Source organism: Emydura macquarii, unplaced genomic scaffold (assembly GCF_026122565.2).
Source record: "Emydura macquarii macquarii isolate MOO-44397 ecotype Brisbane River unplaced genomic scaffold, CSIRO-AGI_Emac_v2 contig_2897, whole genome shotgun sequence".
Classification (NCBI taxonomy): domain Eukaryota; kingdom Metazoa; phylum Chordata; order Testudines; family Chelidae; genus Emydura; species Emydura macquarii.
In genome coordinates, this window is record NW_027133034.1 from 27,301,039 (window position 1) to 27,328,645 (window position 27,607).

At 40.3% G+C, this 27,607-nt stretch overlaps 1 protein-coding gene across 3 annotated transcripts in view; it reads left to right on the top strand.

The window, feature by feature from the left end:
• MCC (MCC regulator of WNT signaling pathway) overlaps window positions 1-27,607 on the top strand; it is a 220,996-nt gene that overhangs the window by 108,796 nt on the left and 84,593 nt on the right. For 2 of the 3 annotated variants that reach the window (XM_067568940.1, XM_067568941.1), the window contains exon 2: window positions 17,409-17,522. In XM_067568940.1, the coding sequence (XP_067425041.1) occupies window positions 17,409-17,522 (114 nt within the window). Of the gene's footprint in view, window positions 1-13,647; window positions 13,778-17,408; window positions 17,523-27,607 lie in introns of all 3 variants that reach the window. The other variant, XM_067568942.1, reaches the window with a different exon arrangement.

The following is a 27,607-nucleotide window of genomic DNA, read 5'->3' on the forward strand; positions in this document are numbered from 1 at the left end:
AGATATGTCTACACAGCGTTTTGGAGTGAGTAGGAACAAGCCTCGATCCCAGGTTGACAGACTTGGATAGTGGGGCTTGTGCTAGTGCTCGAAAAGTAGCTTTATAGTCATCACTTTGAAGTTGTGTCTCAGGCTGGAGCTCAGTCTCTGGGAGGTGGGTACCCCAAAGAGCTTCGATCTCTTGCTGTCTCTGCTGTGGAAGTGTGTGTACTGAGAGATACAGATATAGACATAAATCACATTTTTAAAACCACATTAATGTTATTTAAGTTGCAAAATGAAGCACTTGAAAGTTAGGAAATACCAGCATTGAGGCTACCTGTGCAATCTTAATTTGAGCCCCTTGTATGTGTATGTTATGATAGTTTTGAATTACATAATCATGTACAGTACTATTTTTCCACAGGATCCCAGACTCATTAAGTTAAAAAAAGGAACTGGATGAGTTCATGGAGGATGGATCCATCAATGGCTATTAGCCAGGGTGGATAGGGATGTAAAACCATGCTCTGAAGTGTCCCAGCCTCTGTTTGCCAAAATCTGGGAATGGGCGACACGGGATCACTTGATGATTACTTGTTCTGTTCATTCCCTCTGAAGCACCTAGCATTAGCCACTGTTGGAAGACAGGATACTGGGCTTGATGGACCATTGATCTGACCCATTTGGCCATTCTTATGTTCTTAAGTGCACAGTGGGCAGTGCTCACTGAATGGGTAGCCATTCTATATATGAATTTATTTGATCTTTTCTAGGATGTTTGTCACTGTAGTATCTGAGTGCTTCACAGACTTCATTAATTTATTTCTACATCTCCCCAGTGAGTGAGAGTTTCACTCTTCCCATTTCACAGATGGGGAAAACTGAGACAACGACCTGCCAAAAGACAGTAAATGGCAGAGATGGGTTAAGATTCAGGAACCCCTGACCCCCAACCCTGAGTTCTTTCCTTGAGACCTCACTGCTTGCCTGCTAGAGTTGCTGAGCATCAGCAGCTCCTATTGACTTCTGCTGCAACTGTGAGTGCTCAACATTCTGAAAATCTGGCCTCCAGTGTTTCAGGCTGGGTACCCAGAAAATGAGGAACACAGTTAGTTGGCCATCTTGCAGAATTTTGATTTCAGTTTGATTTGTTTAGCGTCCCTTAGGAACTCAGTGGCAGAGGCAGGGTTAGAATCCAGTTCTCCAAAGTGACAGTGAACAACCTGTCCTTTCTCTTCCTGCATTCCCCTGCCTCCTTGACTGCACACCTTCCAAGGCAGGTCCCATTGTGTAACAGTCAGTACTCTGGGCTTTCAATCTTGTGATCCGAGCTGAAGTCTCAGTGAGAGCCTGCAATACCTTTCTGCATTAAAGTTTATGTGGGGCCCTAGTATATGGCTCTCCCAAATGACACAGGAGCCTGTTGTGACACTCTGTACCTCAAAGTTGCACCCTGGAATCTCCATATTCACCATCATCATAATTATATGTGTTGTACAAAGTGTGCTTATGAGGTATCATTTTAAAAGTCTTGATCTGTTGACCATTAATATCCTGTTGGATTGTATGTGCTATCATTGTATGTGGCGTTATGCAGTATTGCTATATGTGTTACTGAAATATGTGGTACACCCACAACCAGTCTTTCAGTTCTAACAAAGGAGTAGCCATCAATCTCCAGAAGGGTGATTAATGGCTCATCAACACCCTGTCCACTATCCCAGAGACTCCTTAGGGAAGGCACATAGGCAATGGAAACTGCTTGACTAATGGGGATTGTCTGACACCCACGCAAGGATCTTTCTAGCAGCTGGGAGAAGGTATAGAAAGAAAGACAGTGACATCATCACTTGGCCTCTTCCTCCCCCCTACCCCCATCTTAACACCTGGAAGCGTGTCTGGAAGACAAAGACTTTGAACTAAGAGAAGCTTGCTCCCAGGCTGGAAGGTAGTTCCAGCCTATGTATTGAGGAACTGTCACCTGCTTGTACCATCATCAGGGTGACACACTGTTTGATTCAACTCTTGCTTAGACTAAAAGTTGAGGATTCAGAATGCATATTTACATTTTATTTTCTTAAAATAACTATCTCTGACCTTTATGCGTACCACTTATAATCACTTAAAATCTGACTTTCTTTAGTTAATAAACCTGTTTTATATTTTACCTAAAACGGTGGGTTTTGGTTGAAGTGCTCGGGAAATCTCAGCTCAGTTTACAAAGACTGGTGTGTGTCCACTCCACACGGAGGGAGTGGTGAACTGCTTAATGGACTTGCACTGCCCAAGCGGTAGTCCTGGGGTGTATGGCTGGAGCTTGGGAGAATTGGCTGGAGCCTCTCTATTGATGGTTCATGAGTGGCTGGGAGATCACTCATGTAACTCAGTTGGATATGTCCCTGCCTGTGGACGTCTGTGTAAGCGCACCCTGGGGACTCTGTCACACCTGTGTTTTCCCCAGCCCCATGAGCTGCCCCGACTGCCCTGACACTCCACTTGAGCTGGCTGAATGACATCCAGCCAGTCCACCTTTAAACTGTGCCCAGAGAACATCTGTGTGCACTTGTCTTCATACTATCCACTTCCTCACCCTCATGCCCCACCCCGACACCAAGTGGTAGGACCTGCTGCCTTTTGAGGGAGCGTGAAAACCTAGTGGGCCAATCTGTACTCCACTCTGATTTCACAGCCTCCCAGGGATTTTGTCAGCTCCTCTGTGAAGCCATGAACATGGGCATATAGCTGACACGGTTCACAAACTCCTCATTACTTGTCCCTTTTGTGGAAAGACGAGCCCCTGGTACACATCAGGGTTGCTGCCCTTCTTCTGGTTCCTCCTGAACCTCTTATTTCTCCCTGCACCTCCTGAGCTATGCACACTCCATCTGTGGCCTCACAAAGTCGCAGGACCTCCTTGTCAATATCCTGGTGCTGGCCAAGATGGCCATCGATCACTCCAGGAGGAGAAAACTGGATGGGGAGTGCTCTGTGACTTTTGAACCAATTTCTGGTCCCTGGTTCAATCATCTCTCTGGGCACAGTTCCTCTGGGCAGTGTCCAGTGACACATTAGATGACTTTGAGGGGCAGTAGTTGCTGTCTGGGGTTCTCTGCTCAATGTCCCCCTCTGGATCCCTGATTTTCAACCATTGACCTCACTTCTGTCTGTTTTTTCATCTTTTTGTCCCCAGTATTTGGTTGCAGCCTGGGTCTAATGGCTCCTCCCCCTCAGTTAGGGTGTGGGCCTCTAGCTTTGGGCGGGCCTAAACCTGATTGTTCCAGTGCTTACAAATAGTTCACATGATCCAACTTTTAGAGCAGATGAGAGAGGAATCCTATCAATAGCAGAATCGTGTACTACCCTGGATGATTCCCTGAGGACCTCCATCCTTTACATGGAACGAGGCAGGGATCCTGTAGTAAAAAAACAGTAATTTAAGTCTGTATTATAATACATACGCATAAGGGGGTCAAATGAAGGTAACACAGACAGCCTTAATTCTGGCTTTGCCTAATTTTTGAGTGCTTGTTTGCAACCTTAATAACGTTATTTTAATGTCGTGTTTTTGTGTTTTCTCCCAGGACCGTGGTTTTTTCAGCCTGTGGTCCACGGACCCCTACGATCCGCAGACTAAGATTTCCAATTTGCACTTCCATCTGAAGTTTTTTAGGGGTCCACAAATGAAAAAAGGTTGAAAACCTTTAGGGGCATGTGTTAGGGGCATTTTTCAAAGAGAAAAAGTTAAAAACAATGTCTGTTAAGTGTAATTGTAACAATCGCTCGCTGCATATATCATGCATTTTCTTCAGGGTTTGAACCCTGAGCCTTTAGCACAGCCTGAACAAAGGATTTACTGCATTAATTGCATTAGCTGTGGAGGGGAGATGGGCCACTGGGCCTATGAGGTGGGTCTGGTTGAGGGAAGGGAGGTGGTGTCATGTGAGGGTTCATGTGTTGTAATCAGAAATGATCAAGGAGGGTAAAATGAAGCTCTATAAAGGAAGGGAGTGTGGTAGTCAGAGCCTTTCTCACCCACGCTGAGCACTGCTAAGCAGCTACTTTAAGTACTTGGCTGTGATGAGTGTTATCTTCCACTCAGTCTGAGTTCCATTTAGCTGCTTCAGGGAAACAAAGGCAAGTACTGATACTTAAAACTGCCTTCAGACTGCTCAGAAGGAACCCTTGCTCTTTGCCTTGATTGCTGGAAACTAGCTGTATACTGAGCAGATAAAGGCGATGCATTCAATACCGTAGATGTTTCAGCTGAACTAAATGGAAGGCCAAAGAGACATGGGCAATTCACAAAATGAGACAGGATCATTTGATTTTAACTGAACTGCAGTTTTTTTTATAAAGAGACTCGAACTATGGAAAAGTGAAATCATTTTTACTATCCTGAAATGACTGTGTGCTTTTTTAGTGTTGCTATCTTCAGTATTGGCTCTTTCAGCATGAATAACCACTGTTATAAAAATAAGATATTTTGTTTTCCAGTCAGTCTGCTGATTGCCTATTCCTTATAATTGCACAGGAGTGTGTGTGTGCAGTTTTTGATTTTTCCACTAGGCCAACTCACAACAGTTCAAAAGGTGACTGCTTAGAAGAAAAAGAGGGCAAATCCATGCACTGTAAGAGATTGACCTTCTACCTCCAAATAGCCTGCATATGATCTACAAAGAGTTTCTTCTGAATCTTTAACGATTACACTTCATGCTGTCCTCTGGGCAGCCTGATGTAATTCAGCTGGGAGCCTCAAGCTTTGAAACGATTGCACAGAACAGTCTGTACCCCAGTGAAAATACCCTAACTCACACTGAACCATCCACATAACACATCCGCAATCTACTGAAAGAGCTTGAGAATACATGAGAGGTGAGTGGGCCAAATATTATTGGATATCGGAGCTTGAAAAATATACCAGACATCTATCATTAGCAAAACACAAGCCAAATGTGGATATGAAAGACAAAGGTGGCAGAGGGGCCGCTGGTGAGACCCTGGAGCGCTCTCCTTCATGTATGGGAAAGGGGTCATACCAGTGTTCTATCCCTACATTGGGAACACCATCTTTCATGTTAGGTCTGGCCAGTAGGTGTCCTCTTTTTGTGAAATTTCCTGCCTCTAGTTGCTGGAAGGGAAAGGGGGGTTTCTGTCTCTTCTCTGCCATCCAGAGCTGTCTATCTATATTTGGCCAGTCTAACACCACAGTATCTGAGAACCTCACAAATATTAATCATTAATTTTTACCAAACCCAATGGAGTATGGAATGAGTATTATCATGTCCATTTTTCAGATGGGAATCTAAAACACTAAGAGACCGAGTCTTGCCCAAACTTACAGGAAGTCTGTGGTACAGCTGGGAATTTAACTCAGATCTTTTGAATCCCAAGCTAGAGACTAACCACAGGACAACTCTTCCTCCCTTTTACTTTAACTGGGGGAAGTCACCTCTACTCTGCCACTCCAAGAACCTTCTGGCTGCTGTAAAGGTCATTAGAGAAGAAGTCTGTACTATACATCCTCTGACCTTCCTTTTGTGGGCTCTCCACCCCATGAATAAGTCCATATATATTTTTGCTAATGCTCCTAACTTTTCATTGCAACAACATGAAATTGATGTGATTCTTGATTGTTTCACTGTTGTTTCACAGGGTTCTTAACAGCAATAGTAAAACTAAATAGAGTCTTGTTCATTTGCTTGGCACACCTATAAACAGTAGCCGAGGCACTAAATATTCAAGAAGACAGTGCAGGTAGTTTAGGTTTGTAGTCGTTTATGGTGGTAACTGTCCTGTGATATGCATTTTATGAAAATAATGACATTTTAACAATATGTGATCTCACAAGAAAGTTCTCATATTAAATCTTTGCTGAGAACTGGGGAAAAGACTACATTTTGTGAGTGCAATGAATAGGAATGGAGACCAGGGTTGAATTAAGACAATCTACATACCATAAGACCCCCCCTATAGTTCCACCACTGTACTATGACCTCACGCCCTACTTGAAATGGAGGTGGCAAGTGCTGCCCTCTTCCCCCTATTTCCAGTCAGGCAGAATCAGGACTGGCCCAAAGTAATTAACCCAGCAGCCATTGTGTGTACCTGCATGGGTGGGCCTGGCCTACAGCGGATCTTGGCATTAACCAGGGCCCCCACATCGGGGGGGGGGGGGGGATACACTTTACCAGGGCCCGCCCAGCCCAGGCTGCAACCCCCATTACCATGAGAAAAAATTGAGGCTAAATTGTAGATCATGCCTGAGGATATTTATAGAAACAAAAAATAGCAAAGGGGGGGAGCATTTTTCAGAAATGTAGAATATGTAACAGTAATTTCAGAATTAAAACTTTTTTCATGGCTCATGAGATTGTCTGTATGGGATAAGGAATTGTGGTATGTGTGTGGGAGAGGGCCTATGTTACAAGTTTGTACAGGAGCCAAAAAAATTATGCTTGGGCCCTGGCATTAACAGCCTATGGAAATTAATTGGGGCGGTTAATAATTATCAGAGCTAATTGTTTCAGGCTGTCCGCAGACTAGGCAGATATCACTGTATTGTTATGCTTGGGTCACATTTTCAAGCTTTTGCTTCTTCTTCTGAAGAAACAACCATAAAAACTTTCCTTTATCATTTTATTTTATTTTATTACTAAACCTGAGATTCTGATGTTATCACACTAGTGCAGATTAGTAACATATATATTAACTGTTTTCCATTGTACACCATTTGTCCTGTGCAAGTTTATATATAATCATTATTAAAAGAGAGGTATTTTCCCTCCCCTGTATAGTATGTATTTGTTTTATATTATTCTGAGCCTGATACTACTCCTATTACAGTCCATGGCTGCAGCATTGAATATGTATTGATCAGTATTACAATGTCTTCTGGATTTTGACACATGCTTTTTTTTTTTTTTTTTAAACCAATCTTTACCCACTATGACTAGGTCAGAAAGAGTAGTTTGGAACTGTTTCAAAGAATGGTTAGGAAGATTCACAGACATATTAAATGCATTAGGAAATGTTTATTTCCAGTGGGGGGAAAGTGAATATTTTTTCTGAGTAATTAAGTACCATAAACAGATTGCTTTGATTTGAAAAATCTGCAGAAGGATGTGTTCAAAGTATTTATTATGGACACTTGCTCTTTGTTTTGCTACAATTTGGCTCCATCCTGGCTTGTTTTGGCACATCATTTGTTTAATATTGCAAAAACATGTGAAATGACTATGGAGTATCTAATATGACCTAGTTACTTCAGTAGGAAAGTCACAAGCTGTGTGTTTCATATGTCATTTGATATACTAGTAGTTTTTGTGCTTTTGGGGACTAACATAGAACAATTGTTTCATGAATGTTGAATCTTGGGGTGTTTTTCTAGAAACCTGCAACAATACAGGAAGCATTTTTGAGTGATTTTGGCTTGTCCTTAGATAATTACTTAAAAGGCCAATTGGCTGTGGTATTTCAGGTTTATGCCCTAGGGATTATACAACTGAGATTGTTTTAGGGAATATTGAGCTGTTGTCTCGCTAATTCTAGAAGATGATTGTTCTTGTAGGTTTTTCCATTCCAGTCTTGTCAGTGCACTCGCTGAAATGGACTTTGATTACATTCATTTCATCACTTGGGCCGTGAAAATGCACCTCTGTGGAGTATCATGTAGAAAAAGAGCTATAAAAATAAGTGTAAGAGCGTGAAAAGAGTTGAGAGAGCTATTCATTTGTATGTCAATCACTTTAAATAAATGTTGATGGGCAAATAGTTCTGTAGCCTTTTGTTGTAGTGATGAAATATAGGTAACACCACAAACACCAGGAATTTTACATATGACAAATGGCTACTCGCAAATTACAGATAAAAAATTCCTTTGTGTTAAAAATTCCCTAGCTTTATGTTGGAATATTTTTGTTTTCAAATCTTTTTCCTCAGATGTGACCAAGTTGTACATATCCTGACTGTAATTTGTCTTAAATTCTTGCTATGTACTTTATTGTACTGTCCAGCTATCCATTAATGTTGAAGATCATCAGCCATGATAGCAGACTAGTGCCAGCCCTTCCCACGCCTTGTCCATGCTCTCTCTCCACATATGCACAGTTGCAGTTGGGGGGCAGATATGGGGTGGGGATAGATGTACTATCCTGTTTTATCTGCAGGGTCTAATAAAATGCACAAATGACAAAATCCTGATAATTGCAAAATCCTAAATATTAAATCCCTACATTCTAAATCCTGACAAGGTCAGATTCCTTTATTGGTGTGTTAAATGTGCTTTTCATTATCTCAGTGACATGTCATGCACAACTCCCCCATAGAAATTCACATTGCAGAATGCTTTTTTCCTCTTGGTGAGTATGGTTTTTAACCATTTTTGCGTGGCACTTTGTACCATCTTTGAAGGGGAGCAGGAAATGCTACACAAATGTTTTAACCACCATTTGTAGTCTTCTTGCTGCTTCTTCAGCTCCTAGATGGCATTCCAACTACATTTTGCATTTTCCAGTATCAAACACCACCCTCAGTGCCTTGCCTCAAAAAGTTCCTAGGATTTCAAATTAGTGCTGTAGAAATTTGAGATAAAAAATTTCTTGGATTTTTGGAGTGGAGATGTATTTTTATTTGGATATTTGATCAGCAGGAGAAAGGGAGCAATAAACAGTTAAGGTGATTAGGTGGTAATGGTCTATGTCCAGATAATGCAAAGTTTAAATGACACAATAGAGTTTTTTTTTTGTTTTTTTTAAACGGAATGAAGATACAGTCTGTGCATTTCCCCTCTAGATCCTGATGCTTTTGAGGCTCATTTGACATGTCACAGGTTTAAAAATTATGTGCCATAATATTGTAGCAGAGGGGAATGGGAGACGAAAGGACAGATAGGAGAAAAAAAAAAACAGCTCTTTCCATACCTCAAATATCATATGCAGAGGGATGTACATAGCCTCCCTTTTGTGTTTGGTACAGCAGAGCCAGGTCCTGCACAATTGAAAATAACAAAATTATGTCATTAGCATAGCTATTCTTATACAGGAGTTTGTCAGGGTGATTCCAGGTTGGGGAAAAGAGAAGTGTAAATCAGTAGTTCAGTGATAAAGTATGGCAAGATAAATAATTGTTTCAAAATGTGTAAAATGGCAAATTATACATTGCATATGTGGGTAGCTTTATATTAGGCATTCCTGTGTGATTATGATTTCTATAGTTTGTGGTCTTCATTCTGCGACGAAAAGCCCTGATCCACAGTCTGTTGAAGTCAACAGAAGTCTGTCTTTACATGACTTAATCGGGCTTTGAGTCATGCCCATAAATCGCTGTAGTCATTACATTATTTGCTAAGTTTCAGCCCAGGACCTAGCAGATATTAGTACTCATCTGCACAGGCACAATGGTGACTTCCTGTTATCAAGCTCAGTAGCTCCATTTTTATAGATTGAAATCCCATCTGTCCTTGCTGTTTGACTTTCAGTAATTGTTAAATATGTTTAAACCTGTCTATCTGCAGATCTAATAATGCTAATAATACTTTCAGAGAGCAGTTCGTAAAGGACAATGCACAAAAAACAAGTTATTAACTAGTATTTACCTCACCTCTGTGTGACAAGGAAGTAGGTATCCTCTTTCCACAGTTTTACTAATGGGGAAGTTAAGACATGAAGTAATTTACCCAAAGTCACAAAAGAGTCTGGATTAGAATTCAGGAGTTGGTCTTTCCCAAGTTTGTTCTTATCGTTCTGGACCACACGACTTCTCTAAGTTATGATATGCAGTGGTCACCGTTGAAAAGTTGATATCTGCTAGCAGTGATCACAGAGTGGTAGCTAACATGTTGCAGTTTTCCCCTATACTAGGGTACCGTTGTGCACTGCATTTGCAAAAGCCGCCTTTTCAGTGGTGGACACTATCATTTAAACACATTCAATCCAGGCTTGGCACTCAGCTTTAGGTAGAGCCAGCAGATGCCAAGTACATATGCAGCAATCTTATTTTACTCTCTCTTTTTTTAAAAAAAACAAAAAAGAGAATTTGGTAACAATTTGTAAATAGAGGAGGGGAGGGACGGTGCTCTACTCCTGTTGGAGACTGCCAGGCAGTAGATCCATTCTGTAGCTAACTGTAGCCTAGGCGCAGGTAGAGAGGATAATAGATCTGAAATTATGGTAGATCTCCCAGCTTTGTGGTTCCTTTTACTCTGTTTTCTTGCTCCATTCTTGTAAGCTAATGGCACATTGAAACTTACAAGAATCCTATGCTCAAGTGGATAATTCTAATTAGCATTGCCCTTCAGACACACAAGAGCAAAGGTGGCTGGAAAAATAGAAGGATATTGTGTGTGTGGCTTCTGTATGCTTGAGTCACATGCTTGTGCCTATGTAATCAAATGTAAAAGAAACCATGGCTTCTAAACTAAGAGACACGGCATAGTATACATTGATCCTGTGACTCTAATTCTTTTACAGGAAGAATTCTGCTTTCCTTGGGCACTGGTTGAGAAAGTGAGGGGGCTATTCTGAGCCATTTCAGTTATTATAGTAAATTATGTTGGCCTTGCCTACTCTGTTGGATTGATTGGATGCTTTACCATTAAATGCACTTGTTTCCGTTGAATGGGAGAATTCAATACCTACTAAATTAGATCAATATAAAAATTTATGAACAATGGAGGCCTTGTCAGAGAACTCTTTTAGTTGTGCTCATGTAATTCTCCCTGGGAGTTACAGCCTAAGGGCTTGAATCAGTATTTAGTGCACACTAAAAGATTCATGATGTCTCATTATACAGACTTAATTGTTATAAGCTGCTGTGTTTTCAATATGTTTTCTAATTTTGTGTCATTAAGATGCAGCCCACCTTGAGCTTTAAGTGTCTGATTTCAGTCTGTGTATCAGTAACTCTCCCCTTGTCTGTCATTGTTCACCAAGGAGAAAGTCGTATATCCCACTTGACTGCCTCCATTCTTTTCCATCTGCCTCCCCAGTTTTCATATCCTGTTACTACTGGGTACCACAAAATTACCACTATAACTTCCTATGCAAATAAATCGGTTCTTATTTATTGAAAATTGGTTTCTCTTAAAGGGACACTGTAATGATTAAAATAATAATGTCTCTTTGTACCACTAATACCTTGGGACTTATTTAAACTGAAAATTCTAAAAATAAAAATGTTGTTTTCACCATTTATCCTTTTGTTCATTTTAGCTTTTCACTCAGCTTCCTGTTGATGTTAATTTGCATTACAGTGCCTTCTAGAGGGGACCTGACTCTGCCATGTGCTATACAAACAGAAAGTGGAAGACAGTCTCTGCCCCAAAGAGCATAGTCTAATTAAGAAAAGATGGTCAAGTGTATGTAACAAACAGTAATAAGGAAAGGATGGACAAGAGAAACAGTAATAAGAACATATATTTACACTGACCGTTTTCACTTTGATGATGAATAATGATGAATGATTTCTATTGCAATAGTATCTAGAGGCCTCAGTGTGAATCAGGAACTGATTGTGCTAGACACTGTTTAAACATATAATGTGTGGGGAGAAAAAAAACTGTCCTGGACCCACCATTCAAACACATTTAAAATTTGGAGGTTAAACTGTTAGACCTTGCTCCTTTTAAATTTGAGAGGTGTAGATTTGAGGCTGAAGACACTTCAGAACCCTCTAGCATTGAAACAGGGCATACATTTGACAGCCTGAACAAGTTTAGTCTGTGATTTACTAAACACCTAAAATGTTAAATGTTTTATTTATAGTGTCTTACCTCTGTCCACTTTAACATTTGGATTTGAGCGTGCTGGGAACTCCTCTCATTGCTGGGCCTTTTTTCCTAACCAGAATTTTAAATATGTCCATTGTGGCTAAGACCCTTATGTAGTACTGTCCTGAATCTTGTGTTTGTGGAACTGCAAGACTGCCAAAGAGCTGGTTGGGAGATGGGAAGATGACACCCTAATTTTTGATGGGGCAAAATAGAGATTAGCTGTGCGTTTCGTCCACATACCTTGCTTCCAATACAGCAGTTTTTATAGATGTAAATCAGTTGTTGAGGTGAAGAGGAAAGCTGATTCCTGCAATTGACTACGACAGATAAAAGCTGCTTGTTTGCAGTGACCATGCTTACAAATTAGTTGGCAAATTGTAAATTGTTACTGTACTGTACCTACTACTGTAAGACGAAACAATGTGAGGTAAATGCAGAATCAGAATATTAATATGTATGTAAGCCCTAATAGTTGTTTAACCTTGTGCTAGTCCTGTTTGGCTGGATAATGTCATGCTGTTTGGCATGGCACATTAGTATCTTGGGGGTTTTTTTCTTCCTTTTTTGGTATACAGTTGGCTTTGTATAATACTAAGTACTAATAAAACTAAATTTTATAAGGAAATGTGGTTTCTTTGGTTAAAGGAAGTCCAAAATTTGAGTTTTATAAACATCATAAACATAAAGCTTTTAAAAAAACCAAAACAAAGTTTTACAAAACCTAGCATTAATAGAAATGTTTTTACAACATTCATAACATTGCTGCATTGAGATAGAGAACAACTGACTAAGAAATAAACACAAAACTATTTTTATTACTCACAATGAATTACTTAAAAAAAGTAAACAAAGCACAATGGTGAAATATGTAGTATTCTTTCACTATTGATACTTTTAGGTGTTATTAACAAAGGTAAGGAAATTTGGGGAATTTAAATGTGATTTTTAAATTGAGTGTCCTTTTATACTGCAGCTCAGTGTGTGAGCATTGTTGGCCTGGTATTTAATTAGGACCACAGCTGGTGGTCATTGAAGTATATTGTACAAAAGGGAGAGATGTTTATTTGACTGTGTGATATTGGTTTTATATAATTTAGAGAATTGTAGCTATTATTTGAGCTCTGGAGAGAAGGCGGTGTTTGGGAGGATATAATGTATGTTAAATAGTAGTATGAAACAGATGTCCTTTATTGTACTGTGTAGTAGCGCTAGTCAAAAAACCAAAAAAGACTTCTAAAAAAAAAAAAAAAAAGAAAAAACCAAAAAACCATCACTTTTTTGTCAAGTGTGTGTGGTGTTAGTTTGTGTATTACTTGAGAGCTAATTCTATGAGCCAATAACATAATATTAAAGAGAAAAAAGTTTATAGATAAGAAATGTTTAGAGGTGACCATTGCTATAGCAAGAGTGTCTGGAATGCATAATGTAGAAAATATAACATAGTGCTTATGTATATAATATATATAGTTCAGGGCTCGACAAACCATGGGTGCCAGGTCGCCATGGTGCCTAGAAATTTAGTTCTGATGCCTAGATTTTTCAGAGGGAGCGGCCGCCATGCTCCGGCCAGGGCACCACTGCACCCATGTGTCAGGGCCGGGAGGGGAGAGCGCTGCGGCTGCCGCGCTCCAGCCAGGGTGCTGCTGGGCCCACATTGTAGGAGAGGGGTGGGGAGAAGGGGCAGGGCTGGGAGGGGAGAGCAGCTGCTGGGCTCTGGCCAGAGCACCCCGCCGCTGGGCCCACATTGCCTGGCTCCTTAACTTTTGGGATGGCTCCTAGCTCCAGAACAAATTTGTCGAGCCCTGATATAGTGTGCGTGTTAGTGTTAGTTAAAAGAACATTAAAGGTTGCAAAGTGTTGGGATTCCCTCTGAGATTTTTTCCACTTGTCTTATCCAGAGCTCCTTGCCCAGTTCTGGGAAAAGACTTTATCTAGTTCTCTGGAATCCAAGCAATCAGTTCAACTCCAGAGTCATCACTGAGGTTTCAGTCAAACTACACTTGAGCTGAACAGGCTTAAGCATAAAGGGTAGGTACAGGGCATATCCAATGTATGTAATCATGAATCAGCTATATATACACTTAACACAGTTGGTTAATACATCGTATCATGCACTTTATGGTTGATCTACTAATTTCTGGAACCAATCCCTGTGCAGATCATGAGCTGCAAAATATCCTAGTATGCAAAGCTGCAGCTGCATGGTTATCACACATTAGTCTTACTGTTGTTTTTTTTTTTTTTATCAACTAACAGCATGTTATTTTCAAGGCCACTCTTAAATTTGTCCATTGTTAGCCTCTGTTTCCTTACTACTGTTTTCTTCCATTGTTCATGCAAGGCCTACACAAAGTCAAACACTCAAAGTTAGGAAATGGCTGAATTAAGGTTGCCTGTGCAGCATATCCGCAATGATACAGTGTTTAATTGCATTATCAGATACTTTTTTTTCCACGGGATCTTTAGATCTACCACACAAACCTCTGCCACTTGAGCTACCAGAGTAATTGATAGCAACAGTAGGTTGTCATCCTCTATGTGGACCAGCACTGGGCGTGTGTGTGTGTGTGTGTGTGTGTGTGTGTGTGTAATACTTTGCCAGTGGATACCACAGATATTTGCTGACAGCAGAAGAATGACGAAACTAAGGAATCTTAGATTCTGTTCTAGGCAGTGAAGCAGAATGTGCTCCACTGGGCATAGGCTCTTCTTCCCATTCCCCACAAGCATGGCTCCTTTATGCCTGTTCTACCCCTTTCACCTGTTCTAGTCTTTTCTCTTCCCCACTGCCAATTCTTTTGTCCCAGTCCCATTCTCCTCACCTAGCTAGGCTTAGTGTCTATTCCTTAGGCTTCTGATCCTAGTCCTAGTCTCCTTGTCCATCAATTCCTTGTCTCACTTCTCCAGACTCACAGTCTTCCTGTCCATCTTTTCCAGTCCCCCTCCCTGCCAGCTCCTTGCCGTTAGTCTCGTTGCCTAGCCAGTCCCATTTATGCCCCTATCCCCTCTTCCACCTGCCACCACAGCTTCTCCATGGATCTCTCTTACCACCCTGGCCTTCCTGCATCACAATACATGTTTCCTGTCCTCACTGGCTCTCAGTCCCAGTCTCACTCCCCAGGCTCCTTGTCCAAGGTGTGTGAGTGAGTGAGTGAGTGAAAGAGAGAGAGGCCATCTCCTTGTACCAGTGTCTTTGCCCAGTCAGTTTGTTCTCACCCCCACTTCTCATCAGATCTGTCTCCCCGCTCACCTCCTTCCGCTGGCTCTGCTAGTTCTCAGTCCCAGTCTCCCCCATCCCAACTTCCAGTCATGGTGTAAGTGAGAGCAGACTCATGCCTATGGAATTGTAGTAGGGGAAGAGTTTAATCAAGGACAAATGGTTTGAAAAGAGGAGACTGTGAGGGCTTGCGGTAAATTGTGAGACATTAAAGGACAATAAAAAAAAAGCTGCTACTGAGGACGCCAGGTGGCACAGTTGGCAAATTCACTAGCTTTCCTGGAGACCAGAATTCAAATCTGCTTACGTCCGTGAAAATAAGTTTGGTGGTTTCATTTGAATCTCTTTTTGTTTACATCATAAAACTAGCACATAGCTCACCATGATTAGACCAGGGCCGCAAGCCTTCACCTGTATAGGGAGACTCAGGGCACAGTTGAGGTGCACTGGCATAAATACGTGGAAGAATGTTGGATAACAGATCCGTAGTGGGCCTTGCTTAAATGTTGTTAGTTCCTCAGTTCAACGAGCACTAAATCCATTTGCAACACTAAAACAAGGAAAGAAAAGATATTTAAATTTAAGTAACTGCATGTAAATCCGACACTTTTGTAACTAACATAATAAAAATGCCTTTGAACACAAACAATGAAGAGATACACCGAAGGTCAGACTAGATGATGCTTCTGGCTTTAAACACTATGACATCCATCTATCAAATGAGTCAACTCAGCTTCTGACCCAAACCAGTTACTCTAGAATTAAAACTGCAGTGTTTACAGCTAAGAAATTGTCTCAAAAATACTTAGTTTTGAAACCAGTTTTGCAACAGTAACGATACTGAATATAAAGAGAACTGTTGCCAAATCATTTAGTCTTTTCTTTGCAGAATTAAAACTTCTCTCAGATTTCTGTACATCACAGCAGCTACAGACTGGCTGGCATCCAGCATTGTAGAGCTAGTGATATTAAAATCAGACTTGTTAGCAGTTTGAATTGAGTTAGAACAATAAAAATAACGTACACAAACCCACCCAATGAAATATCAGCCTGAGTGAGAAATTGAAAGGAATCTGGCTGGAAGACTAGAGAGAGGAGGGAGTTTGTCTAACAGCTGAAGTCTTGGCAATTTAGCAGTGTTTGCCTTATTACACTGTCTAGTGTGAAAGATCAGTTTTCTTTTCTCACCCAATATAAGTCAGAATAATTTCTTCACTACTACAGAGGAAGACTTCCCAGTATGTTCTTTGAACTTTTTTGTTGTACTAACAATCAATGAAATATTTGATTGTGTCAGTGGTAGATTCACTTGAGCTATGAACGAGGTGATCAGGAGTGCAAGAGAGAGTGAAAGATTTTTCAGTTTTATTTTTTAATTAAAAATTGACATTGATTCTGCCTAGATTGCCCGTTTGTCACAATTTTTCTGGCTGATCATAAATTTCCATTTGACATCGGGTAAGCATGGGATATGCCTTGCGTTCCATCTCTCGTCCAGTTCAGTTCGGTTCATTGGTTCGGTTTCTACTGTTCTTTCCCATTCTGGGTGTTTTCTCCATTCTTCAGTTAAGTTGTTAGTAGCATGTTCTCTGATATCTGGGTGTGCAGCATTTTAATTTCCAATATTGTTAATTGAGGAATTACGTATTTATACAAAGAAGGGAAATGTAAAGTGCCCTTAATGCTGATACACAACAGACATACAGTGAAGATTCAAAAGCGTCTAAGAGTATTGGAATTCATATTTTAAAATTGTAAAATATCTCTGGGACCCACCAGATAGCTACGAACTGTAAGGACAGGATTTTACCTTTACTATGATGGCTTAATCCAGATAAATTATGTAGGAAATAAATGCCGGTCAGGTCTTTCAGTTGTAACTTCAGTAAATTTTAGTTGAATAAGCTCACTAACATGAGACCTAGGAAACAATTATGTCCGACAGCTGTATAGAGGTAGCTCTCTAAGTGGAATTTGTATTAGTCTCAAAGTAACGTTTTGAACCCTTGATTGCCATATCCCCATTGTTCTCTGTGGGAAGGTGACACAGGCTCTTATGTCAGAAAGCACTCAAATGGTTAAAGGACACTGTGCCTTCTTTTGTAACACAAGTCTCTGAGCTGGTATCTGCTGAGATCATGTTTAAAAAAAAACCTAATGTATCCAGGCTTTCACCTGCATTACACTAGGCTACATTTACCCTTGTGATTTGTGTGTTCTCTCTCTTTATACAGTATACACTCCTCATCAGGAGTGTTCCAGCAAAAAGCATTCAGCAGCATAGGGATTAATATCCCATTTTGTGATTTAAAAGTTCTGAAGTGTGAAACTTCACACTAGTTGTGAACACGTGCCTCCTACTATTTTATAGTAGTAGTACATTAAAAGAGTGGTGCATTTGGTAGGCAAATTTAACCTGGAAACATTTTGATTGTCTTACAGCTCCATTTAGCAGCCCTGGCATCACTAAAGGGAGATATAGTGGAGCTTAATAAACGTCTGCAGCACACAGAAAGGGAGCGGGACCTGCTGGAAAAAAAATTGACAAAGTCACAGGTGAGTGATGGTTCAAGATCCTGGAAAAATGGTCCTGGTGGTTGTCTTCAAACAGAGAAAGAGAGATTAAAAATAACATACACTATAACACAGACATCCGTGGAAAAAAATTTTAAGAAAGTATAACAAATATTTTTGCCAAAGATGTTAATTTTTTATGTTTTGATGGTCTAGGTTAAACTAGCCAAGAAATAATTAAATTTAAATTGGTTTAGTTTGAAGCTAAAATAAATAACTGGGGTCTTGCTGGTTTAGTTGATTGAATATAGAGTCTTTAACGTTTAGGTCAGGTTCAAATCCAGTTCAGATTAGTAGTGATCTAAAGCTCAAATAGCTGCTCAGTGGTCTGTGAGAAAAGAGATGATCTCAATCCAGTTTCTAATGAACAGGTGTCCATATATATCTGCAATCACCGTTACAACTGACGTTCAGTAGAGAAGCTAAGGGCTGAACTAGGGTACCCTCTCACCCTTAGAAATGGTCCTTTCAGGTAAGAAGGCAGATGTGCAAAACTTGAACTCTTGTTTTCTCTAATTTAGTCTTCTTTAGACATAGAACCTTTCTCTTCAAATGCTGTCACACTGTCTCCTTTCACATGCCTTCCATTTCTAAACTGACTCAAAATATAAAAATACAGTCATATATATTCATAGAGTGTAAGGGCAGCAGGGACCATCAGATCATCTAGTCTGACCTATATATCACAAGCCATTAAGTTTCAGCCAGTTACCCCTGTATAGAGTTTATTTGGCTAAACCACTGGTTCTCAACCTATTTACCATTGTGGGCCACATATGCAGCTCTCTGTGGTATGTGGGCCGCATCCACACAATATATACACTACCTCTATGGCCCTGAGGATGTCACATGGGTCGCAGCTGTGTGTTGATTGCGCTGCAAGCAGCCCATGGGCCACAGATTGAGAACCACTGGGCTAAACCGTATCTTCTAGAAAGACATCCAGTCTTGATCTGCAGACATCAAGAGAATGAGAATCTACCACTTCCCTTGGTAGTTTCGTTGCAATAGTCAATGACCCTCACTATTAAAAATTTGTGCCGATTTCTAACTTCAGTTTGTCTGACTTCAGCTCAGAGCCATTGATACTTGTTATGCCTTTCTCTTCTAGAAGTACAAAGTATTTCTCCTTGTGAAGGTACTAAACACTGCAATCAAGTCACCTCTCTATCTTCTTTTTGAAAAACGAAATAGGTTGAGCTCTTTAAATCTCTCACTGTAAGGCATTTTTCCAGCCCTCAAATCCCTTGTGTGGCTCTTTCTGTACCTTCTCCAATTTTTCAGCATCCTTTTTAAGATAGGAATGCAAGAACTGTACACAGTATTCCAGTGTCTGTCTCACCAGTATCATAGACGGAGATAAAATCACTTGCCTACTCCCGTGTTTATATATCCCAAGATTACATTAGCCCTTTTAGCCACAGATCACACTGAGAGTTCATATTGAGTTGTTTGTCCACTGTACCACCTAAGTCCATTTCAGAGGCGCTGCTTCTCAGGATGCAGTCGCCTATTTTGTAGGTATTCCTAGATATATAACTTTACATTTGGCTATATCAAAATGCATTTTATTTGAATGGGCCCAGCTTATCAAACGATCCAGAGAGATTGCATACAGAGATTGCCCTGAATAACTGCCCTGTCCTCTTCATTATTTACCAGTCTGCCAATCTTTGAATCATCCACTAATTTTATCAGCAGTGATTTTATATTTACTTCCAGATCATTGTTGAAAAGGCTGAATACCGTTGGGCTTTGTTACCAATCCCTGCAAAACACTTCTAGAATCACCCCCATTCAATACTGAATCCCTATTGAGAATACAGTGTGTTAGCCAGTTCTTAATCCATTGAGCGTGTGATCTATCAATATTATATAAAACTAATTTTAAATCTCTGCACATATTCTGTGTGTTTGCTTCCCAAAGCCCAGCTTCATGCATTCTGTCCTGCAGTGAAGTCATAGTGCTCAATTTATATCACCACTATTATTTCCATGGCCACAGACTGTGATGTCATAAACACAGTATTATAACTAGAGCTTTATTAACCACAAACATGAAACTCTACTGATTCAGCATCACCCATGGCAATGAAACTATAGCTGCAATTCACACTAAACTTTTTTTAGGTTCATGAGTCTGCAATCAAAACTGGAACAAAATATGTCTTGCTACCCAGACAGGCATGAATATTTGAGTGGCAGAATTTCAGGAGTTTGTTTCAAACCTTTTTTCCAGGTGTCAATGACAGTTTTTCTGGGTTTAGCTGAGTTCTGTAATTCCAATGTGCAAAATAACAAAATTTGCATGTGTTTGCACATACACAGTCTGAGTAAAGAAGGAAGCAGGACGAAAGATGGAGAATAATCTAGAGTTAACAATGTAGGAATTGCCATACCAGGTCGGCTCAGTGGCCCATTTAGTCTAGTGTACTGTCTCCAACAATGGCCAACATCAACTGATTCAGGGGGCAGAGCAAGAAACCCTGCAGTGGGTAATTACGGGATAAACTGCTCACCAGGAAAGTTTTCCTTAGCTCCCATTATCACTTGTTTGCCTTCAGCAAAAATTCCAGCATTAATAGTTTGTTTGCAAAGTGCTTTGAGATCCTCAAATGAAAAGCATTATATAAATGTAAAATATTTGGTTGTTGAGCCTCGGTAGTCTTAAGAACTATGCAAACAATACAAGAATGTTCTGAAAAAACAAGCTTTAATAAGCCTGAAGTAAGATCAGTATAAATGTTTGTATGAAATTTTAAAAAATCCAACAAAATAGGGTTTTTCAAGCAAAATCATCTACTGCAGTAATTATGACCCAAATTACAGCATTGTGTTAGTTCACGAGAACTGGCAGGTGAAGCTAACAAGAAACTGATAAGGAACATTGAAACTAAGTTTTCTGATTTAATTGTCCATGCTATGAGAATTTCAAAAAATAAAGAAACCATCTAAAAAGAGGAAAGGAAATTTATATAAAAATTATTTTAGTTTTCCAGTGACAATAATCTATCGCTCTATTAGTAGTGTAGGTAAGACCACTTTTATTTTATAAAAAAAAAAAATTACATGGACTGTGGTTCTGACCTGCATCCCTCAGGACGGTGCAGCCCAAATTCTGGGCTGGCCCATAGTTTCCCATTATCACCAGTAGACTGCTCTGCTTGCCCAGAATAGCTGCATCGTTGCGTGCCTCCACCATGCCCTCTCCCTTCCTAGAAATAAATACTTCTGGACACTCCCCTACAAAGAGCTCTGTGGACAGAATAGAGTGTGGGGGACAGAATATGACCTTTATGGTAACTTTGCACTGGATGAGGAGTTCTCTACTCTGGGTTTTTATGTGGGGCAGTCTCCACCAGCTATCTACCTCCTTCAAATAGTTAGGCTGGCTGAAAGGGGACATGTAATAACAGAGAATAAGGACTGACCAAAAAATTTCCATCAAAACTATTTTTCAACAGAAAATTGAATTTTCAACTAAACAACATTTTTCATAAAAAAGTATGTTTATGGCAAAAAATGAAATTTTCCACAGAAAGCAAACACCTGACAACCAAAAAATAAAATAATTTTTTAAAAAAGTAAAAAATTTACATTCAGAAACAGTGCTGCGTTGCCTCAAAGATGTTGTAGTTCAGGTGCCTCATGCCCCCCATTGTCCCCTGAAACTGGACTACATCTCCCGCCTCTGTTTTCCCCCTCAAGTCAATGCTATTGGTACAGGTGATGAGAATAGACGGTCAAATTAGAAGCTGTGATGGGACCGTGATCTATCGCTGCCACTCTTGCCATCACCTTGAGCTGAGCATATCTAAAACATCTTTTTGTCCCTCTCTGTTGTCTTTCACTTCAATCATTATTGACATCACCATTCACTTGTTCAGACATATGCTCCTCCTTGACATCATCTTTTGATCTTTCCCCGTACACTCCAGCATCCAAGTCCTCATCAGATCCTGCCACTTCTTCCTCTAAAACATCTCCAAAATCTCTCGCTTCCTCATTAACCTGAGTAAAAAGTCCATCAGTCGTAGATTTCAGGCATATATTAAATAGGTGGCTAACTAAGAGTCTATATCCAAAGGGGTTGAGGAATAGCACTGGGAATAGCATAATCAGTCACTAATAGACTGATATTGAACCATCTTCTATACACCTTTCCTCTAAAGGGAGTCTTTGTTTTAGCTCAGTCAGTGTCTCAGATGTTTCGCAGACCAGATATCTCTGTCATATCTTTATTAACCCCACTACCATCATTGCATAACATTCTGAGGCATGTTTGAGGATGCAATTACTGTTTTGGCCATCATCAGAGAAGAAGTGATCTTTGAAGCTGTAGAACGAGATAAGATTACTGAGAATCTAGAGAAAGAAGAGGAGATCACTAAGAATATACCCCAAGTGTTCTCTATAATATCTCCAAAATCAGGACAAGAGGAGGGACAGTAAAGGAGATAGAAGGTCGGTTTAGAAAGAAAGAATAGGACAGAGAAATTTTCCTGAGATCTGTGTAAAAGGAAGCAATTAGTTGTTGGATAGAATGAAGGGGATGGAAGCCTGGTTGAAGAGATTGATCAAACCAAAAGTTAGAGGGGAGCAAAGAGAGTAAACATTATGTTCCAGGATTTTGGAGATGCGAAATAGGCCAGTAGTTCAGATCCTACCGTAAGGGGCCTGATATAGGTACCAGAATAGACTAGAAATTTTATGGCAAGTTGTCTTTTCAGTATACAGGAAATAAGAACATGCTTGCAAGTAGAAGGAAATGAGCCAGAGGGGGTAGAAACAGTGGAAGATAAGTGGGAGATGGAACAGGATTTAAAGAAATAGAAGGTTGATAGGGAGCAGCAATAGGTATCATTGCTCCCATATGCTATGAAGGTTACAGACGGAGGTGATTCCACATCTTTTCATTTGAAACTGTCTTGGTGAGGGCTTTGGTCAAGAAGCATAGTAGCTGCACCATCAAGTACTGACACAGGGATTGCCATAATGGATGAGATGCCAGTGGGCCATCCAGTCCAGAATCATGTCTCTGACAGTGGTCAGCACTAGCTGCTTCAGAGGAAGAGGTAAGAAATACTGCAGTGACCGCTAGGGGATCATCTGGACTCAGGAAGTTTCATACTTACCTCTGTTGTGTAGAGGTTGGTTTGTGCTCTGAAGCATGAGGAGGGTTTATAACCCTTCAAAAACACTTGCTTATTTTTTTTGTTTTAATATTACTATAACAGTGGTTATCCAGATAAATCTTTAAATCTTTTTTGAATCCTGCTCAGCTCTTGGACTGAGTAGTATTTTGTGGCAATGAGTTCTGCGAGTTAATTGTGTTTTGTGTTCCCAAATCTCCCTTTCTCCTAGAAAAAGTGAGACTGGGGTCAGGAATTAACTGCACAACCCCAGACAAATCTGGGTGAGACTAACTTCCATGGCCTTCTTACTCAGTAAACCCTGGCAGTCCATTTATTGCCCTTCTCACTCAGAGGATGAGAAGCACCAGGATGAGGTGCTGCTAACTGATAGTATTAAGTCACATGCTTTTCTCCACAGAAGCTGTCCCCAGAACAATTCCAGCAAATGTGCAGTGTTCCTTCAGCAGCCCTAGGAGCAGGACAGTTTATCTCATAACACATATGTTTATTAGAGGTCTGACACTGACTTACAAATGTCAAGAGCACTCCCTGGGTCTGCTTTGGTAAAGCAAACTTTGAATGGGTCAGCAGTAGATTGTGGCAACAATACCCTCCCTGTAGTCTTCAAAAAAATCATATTGAATCTGCACGGCTGTACAAGCTGAATAGGGTGATAGCCAAGTGGCTTCACAGCTCATCTCCTTACCTCGGTTCATGCTGTCAAACATTGTGGCCAGTGTGGTACAATGCACATTGTGTGTGTTGGCAGTTTTGTCCCAGTTCCCTGTTTTCCCCACTGCCTGAGTTTTGTCAGTTCTTGAAAAGTATTGAGAACATGGACAAGATGATGATGGTGGTGTATGAAATCTGTGGCCACTTCAGCATGTACATCGTCTTCTGAAAACACTGCATGTGCAGAATTCTTCTTGAACTGGGGCCTTGCCCAGAGTGTTCTACAGTATGTGCCAGCAGTCATCTTGACACAGAACATATGTATTTACTTATATTTTGACTTTTCTTCAATTATGTAATGGGGGGGCGGTGTTCAGAGACAAAGTGGAAAAAAAGAGAGCTCAGCTGGGTGGCATATTTGTCAGCTATATAAGTGGCTATAATTCATAGATGTTTGTTTACTCTTTCTCTCTCCTGTTTCACCCCCACTTGTTACTTGTTTTTGTTCTGTCACTATAATTCATTGTAGTCTATAACAGCTGAGAGTTTGGGAGCTGGGTGGGTTCTCTCTATCTGTGCTCTGCTGCTGCTTCTACCACTACTTTCTCATTACCATTTGATCTGATGGATTGTGTACAGTAGGTCCTTAAATGGAGGCATACATAAATTCTCATCTCCTGTACTTTTTTTTAAAAAAAGTATTATTTACATAATCAAGTGGGGGATCCACAGAGAGAGACTAGACAATACACTTACTAGCAGCTGTTGAGTATTCCTTTTTCACCAAACAGGATAATATTGCTGTGTATGTAACTGTAGGAAATTGGAGTACCAGTGCTGGGCATGCCCTCTGAAATCAGCACACATTAGGGGATTTAGGATTTCTGGTTGCTGCCCACTAGTTAGGGCCAGTCTCCTAAACTGCATCTCCCTATGTCTTCAGTCTCTATGGAGCCTGTTGGGATTAATCTACGTTTACTCACCACTCTGCTGTTAGCAAAAGTCCTTTGGTCCTTTGGCTTCTGAAGATCTGTAGTTCTTCCACAAGTCCCCCCACTCTAAAACTAGCTCACTTTTGTGCCATAGTGGAAGCAACTGGCATTTTGTCTATCAGCCACAACCAGTGCCTTGTACCAGACGTATTTTTGTGCTTTGGGTTTCACAGGAACAGGCCCATCAACCCCTATATATTCCTGTTGGCATCTCTTCAGACATGCCACCCTGAATAAGTTTTGCAAACTGCTGCAAGTACGAACAAAAATTAAAACCACTCTCTTCCCATATCGATAAAATGACTTCCCGTCTCCTTCAAGTGCAACCCACTATGAGTCATTCAAAAACATTGGAGGTCCACTGTAATCCAAACTATAATCCATAGGCAGTGCGTGGAATTTAAGTAAAACACAGTATGAGAAGATAGTTGTCATTTGGGGTTCAAATTAATTTGAAGCTTTAAGCAAAATGAAAAGAGGATACAAAGCCATGTGAGTCAGCACTGAAGAAGAAGTTTGTTGGAATCCATGTGAACAGAAACAGCCAACGTTCACAAAGTTCTAATTTTGTTTTAACTGCTGCATCAGGCAAAAAGAGAAGCTGAGGGAACACTGAAAAATATTGACCATGTACAATTGTATAAATGTTTCTTTTTCCAAAGTTGATTCAAGGTGGTGGTCCTCCTCGTCAATAGGATTACTCAGGGAATACATTCCTAAAAGACTACATTCCCAAGATACATCATACTATCCAGAATTTATTAATTTTGTTATTCTCTTTTAGAGATTTTTTTTTTTTTTTTTTTAAATCACAGTGGATGCAATCCCAAAAAGACTTTGGAAAAGGGGGTTTGTAATTTAAGGATTTTATCGTAAATTACTTACTGCTGCTTGCTTTCCCACTCCTTTTTGGAATATTACAGTAGTGTGTCAGCTCTACATACAAGAATTACACGTTTCCATCAGGACTACAGTATTAATTTCTCTGATCTTCAGTGATGCAGAGGGGAAGACAAGAACTGGATTCCTAGACAAAAGGCAATTCCAAAAGCCATGCTCTGTGTTCTGATTAGAAGATACAGTTTTGCCCTGCCTCTTATGCTCTTCTGATTTGCTGGGTGACATGAAATCAAGATACATACTGCAGTTCAATAACTGAGCTAAACAAATAATTAGAAATAGTACTTAGCATTTAAACAGGATACCGATTAGACATGGTTTACTCATACTCTCATTCAGCATCAAGCGTTACATAGACTAAACCACCAAACAATTAGTGCTTACCGATGAGGGTTGTTCGGAGGGGGCTCAGGCCAGCGGAACGTTGTTTATATATAAAGATACAAGAATTAACTGATGACATCCTAAAATTAAAATACAACATCATTTAAGCAAAAGTTTTGGGTCATAAGAGCTTGTTAGACAAGTTTATTGTTGTAGCTGATTCAGGTGTACTCGTCCTGAAATATTGTGATACTGGAATTACCTCCACCTCATGCAGGTTCCTGAGGCTCTGGGGGTTTCGTTATTGTAGCACTGGGGTTAGGATTTGGTCTTATCCTCTAGCTGAGTATAATAAGTGTAATGCAAACGATGATACTGTTAATGTTTCTTGTATTGCAGGTTCCTACACATTATAGGCAGTTACTCCTACTTCTTGTGCCAACATCCTGAGGCTGAAGTATTTTCTTTTATCTTCTCTCTCACTTCACAATTTTATTGGTCTGATGATTGTTTCCCAGCACCTCCCTTCTATCCAGGAAATCAGACTTTAAAGAGCCAAAAAATGTTCCCAAGTATGGTAACTGGGTTCTGTAAAGGAAGTTACCTTTGTGGTCTGTTACAGAAACCAAGTTTGAGTCACTTAGGTTAAAAACTTTGCTGGAAACAGGGTGCCGCCCCCCCCCCCCCCCTGCCACCCCTCCCCCCGGGCAAATGCTGTTCATGTGCAAGCCCTTCAGGAATCCATTGCTTGTTTTTCTGCTTTCCTTCTCTGCCAAGCTATGCCCTTAATAATTCCAGTCAGAAACTTGAATATGATTCCAAAACAAGGCTGAGGAGAAAGGGAGGATCTGAGGCATTTATTTCATAACTGGAAGTAATTGACATGCGAGAATATATTAAAAGAGCTAAATATGTACACCTTGGTAAGAAACAACTATGGGTTGCGTGAAATAAATCTGATTTTTGGAGATTAGAAAAAACAAGGAGGGAGTGGAATTTAACCTAATGAAATAGGGTATAAATAATAATTAATGGTGAAATGAATAAAGGGAAACTTTAGGATGAATATCAAGAAAAATATTTTAACAAAGAATACTAGTGGCACATTTAAACCTAGGGACAAAAATTGGCCAATAGAGGGACAGTCTGTTGACAGATAGAATCCAGACATAGAAAGAACCATCTAGACTAAGTTTCATAATCGGTTGCAGTCTCTCCTTTTGCATACTTTTACTCTTCTCAGATGAGACTCACTGTATAGGGCTGACCAGCAGAACACCACATCACCCTCCACGTTATACAAGATGTCCTTCAGATCATTCATGCTGAAACCAGCTTGTAGTGTCTCTCAGGGCAAAGGATGGCGGGTCCCCACTTTCTGCTCTTCCTTTTCCCCATTTTCTGTCCCCCCCAATGAAGCCAAAGATTCTTTTAAACAAAACTTGAAGTGGCTTTGGCAGACGCCCACACTTTCCTTGTGTCTTTATAACATTGTTTGCTCTTTGTTATTCACAATATGTCTGTCACCGAGTAAAGATTATTGTGAAAAATGGTGGCTGTGCAATGACTTGGGAGAGAGAGAGAGAGTAAGGGAGAGAAAGCAACCCTGATGTTGTAGCTGAAGTCCATTAGCTAGAGTCAGTATATCTTCAGTCAAGATAAATAATATTCAGCCTTTCTGTGCCCGGCTTAGAGAGATGAAATCTGGTGTGTTAGGCTTTTTATTTATTGTCAGAAAATAATTGTTGCACACTCCATCTGAAACATCCTTTCAGTTTAAAAAAACCAGAGTGAGCCGATAACTCACTGGGCTGGGTAATGCTGAGACAGTGTTTGTGGGCATCAAAGTGTGTCATAGCAAATTTGGTTTAGAAAGGTGAAGTAAGCTGCTTTTTCTTTCCATTTTCCCTGCACTTAATCTGTATCTAGCATTTTTGTTAAACTGTTGTTTAATGTTTTTACCTGATGCTTTCTTCCTCTGTATTTTTATACCCTGAAGGAAGTAGTTATTTGGTCAACTCTCAGGGAGTGGAGGGGAGGGGGA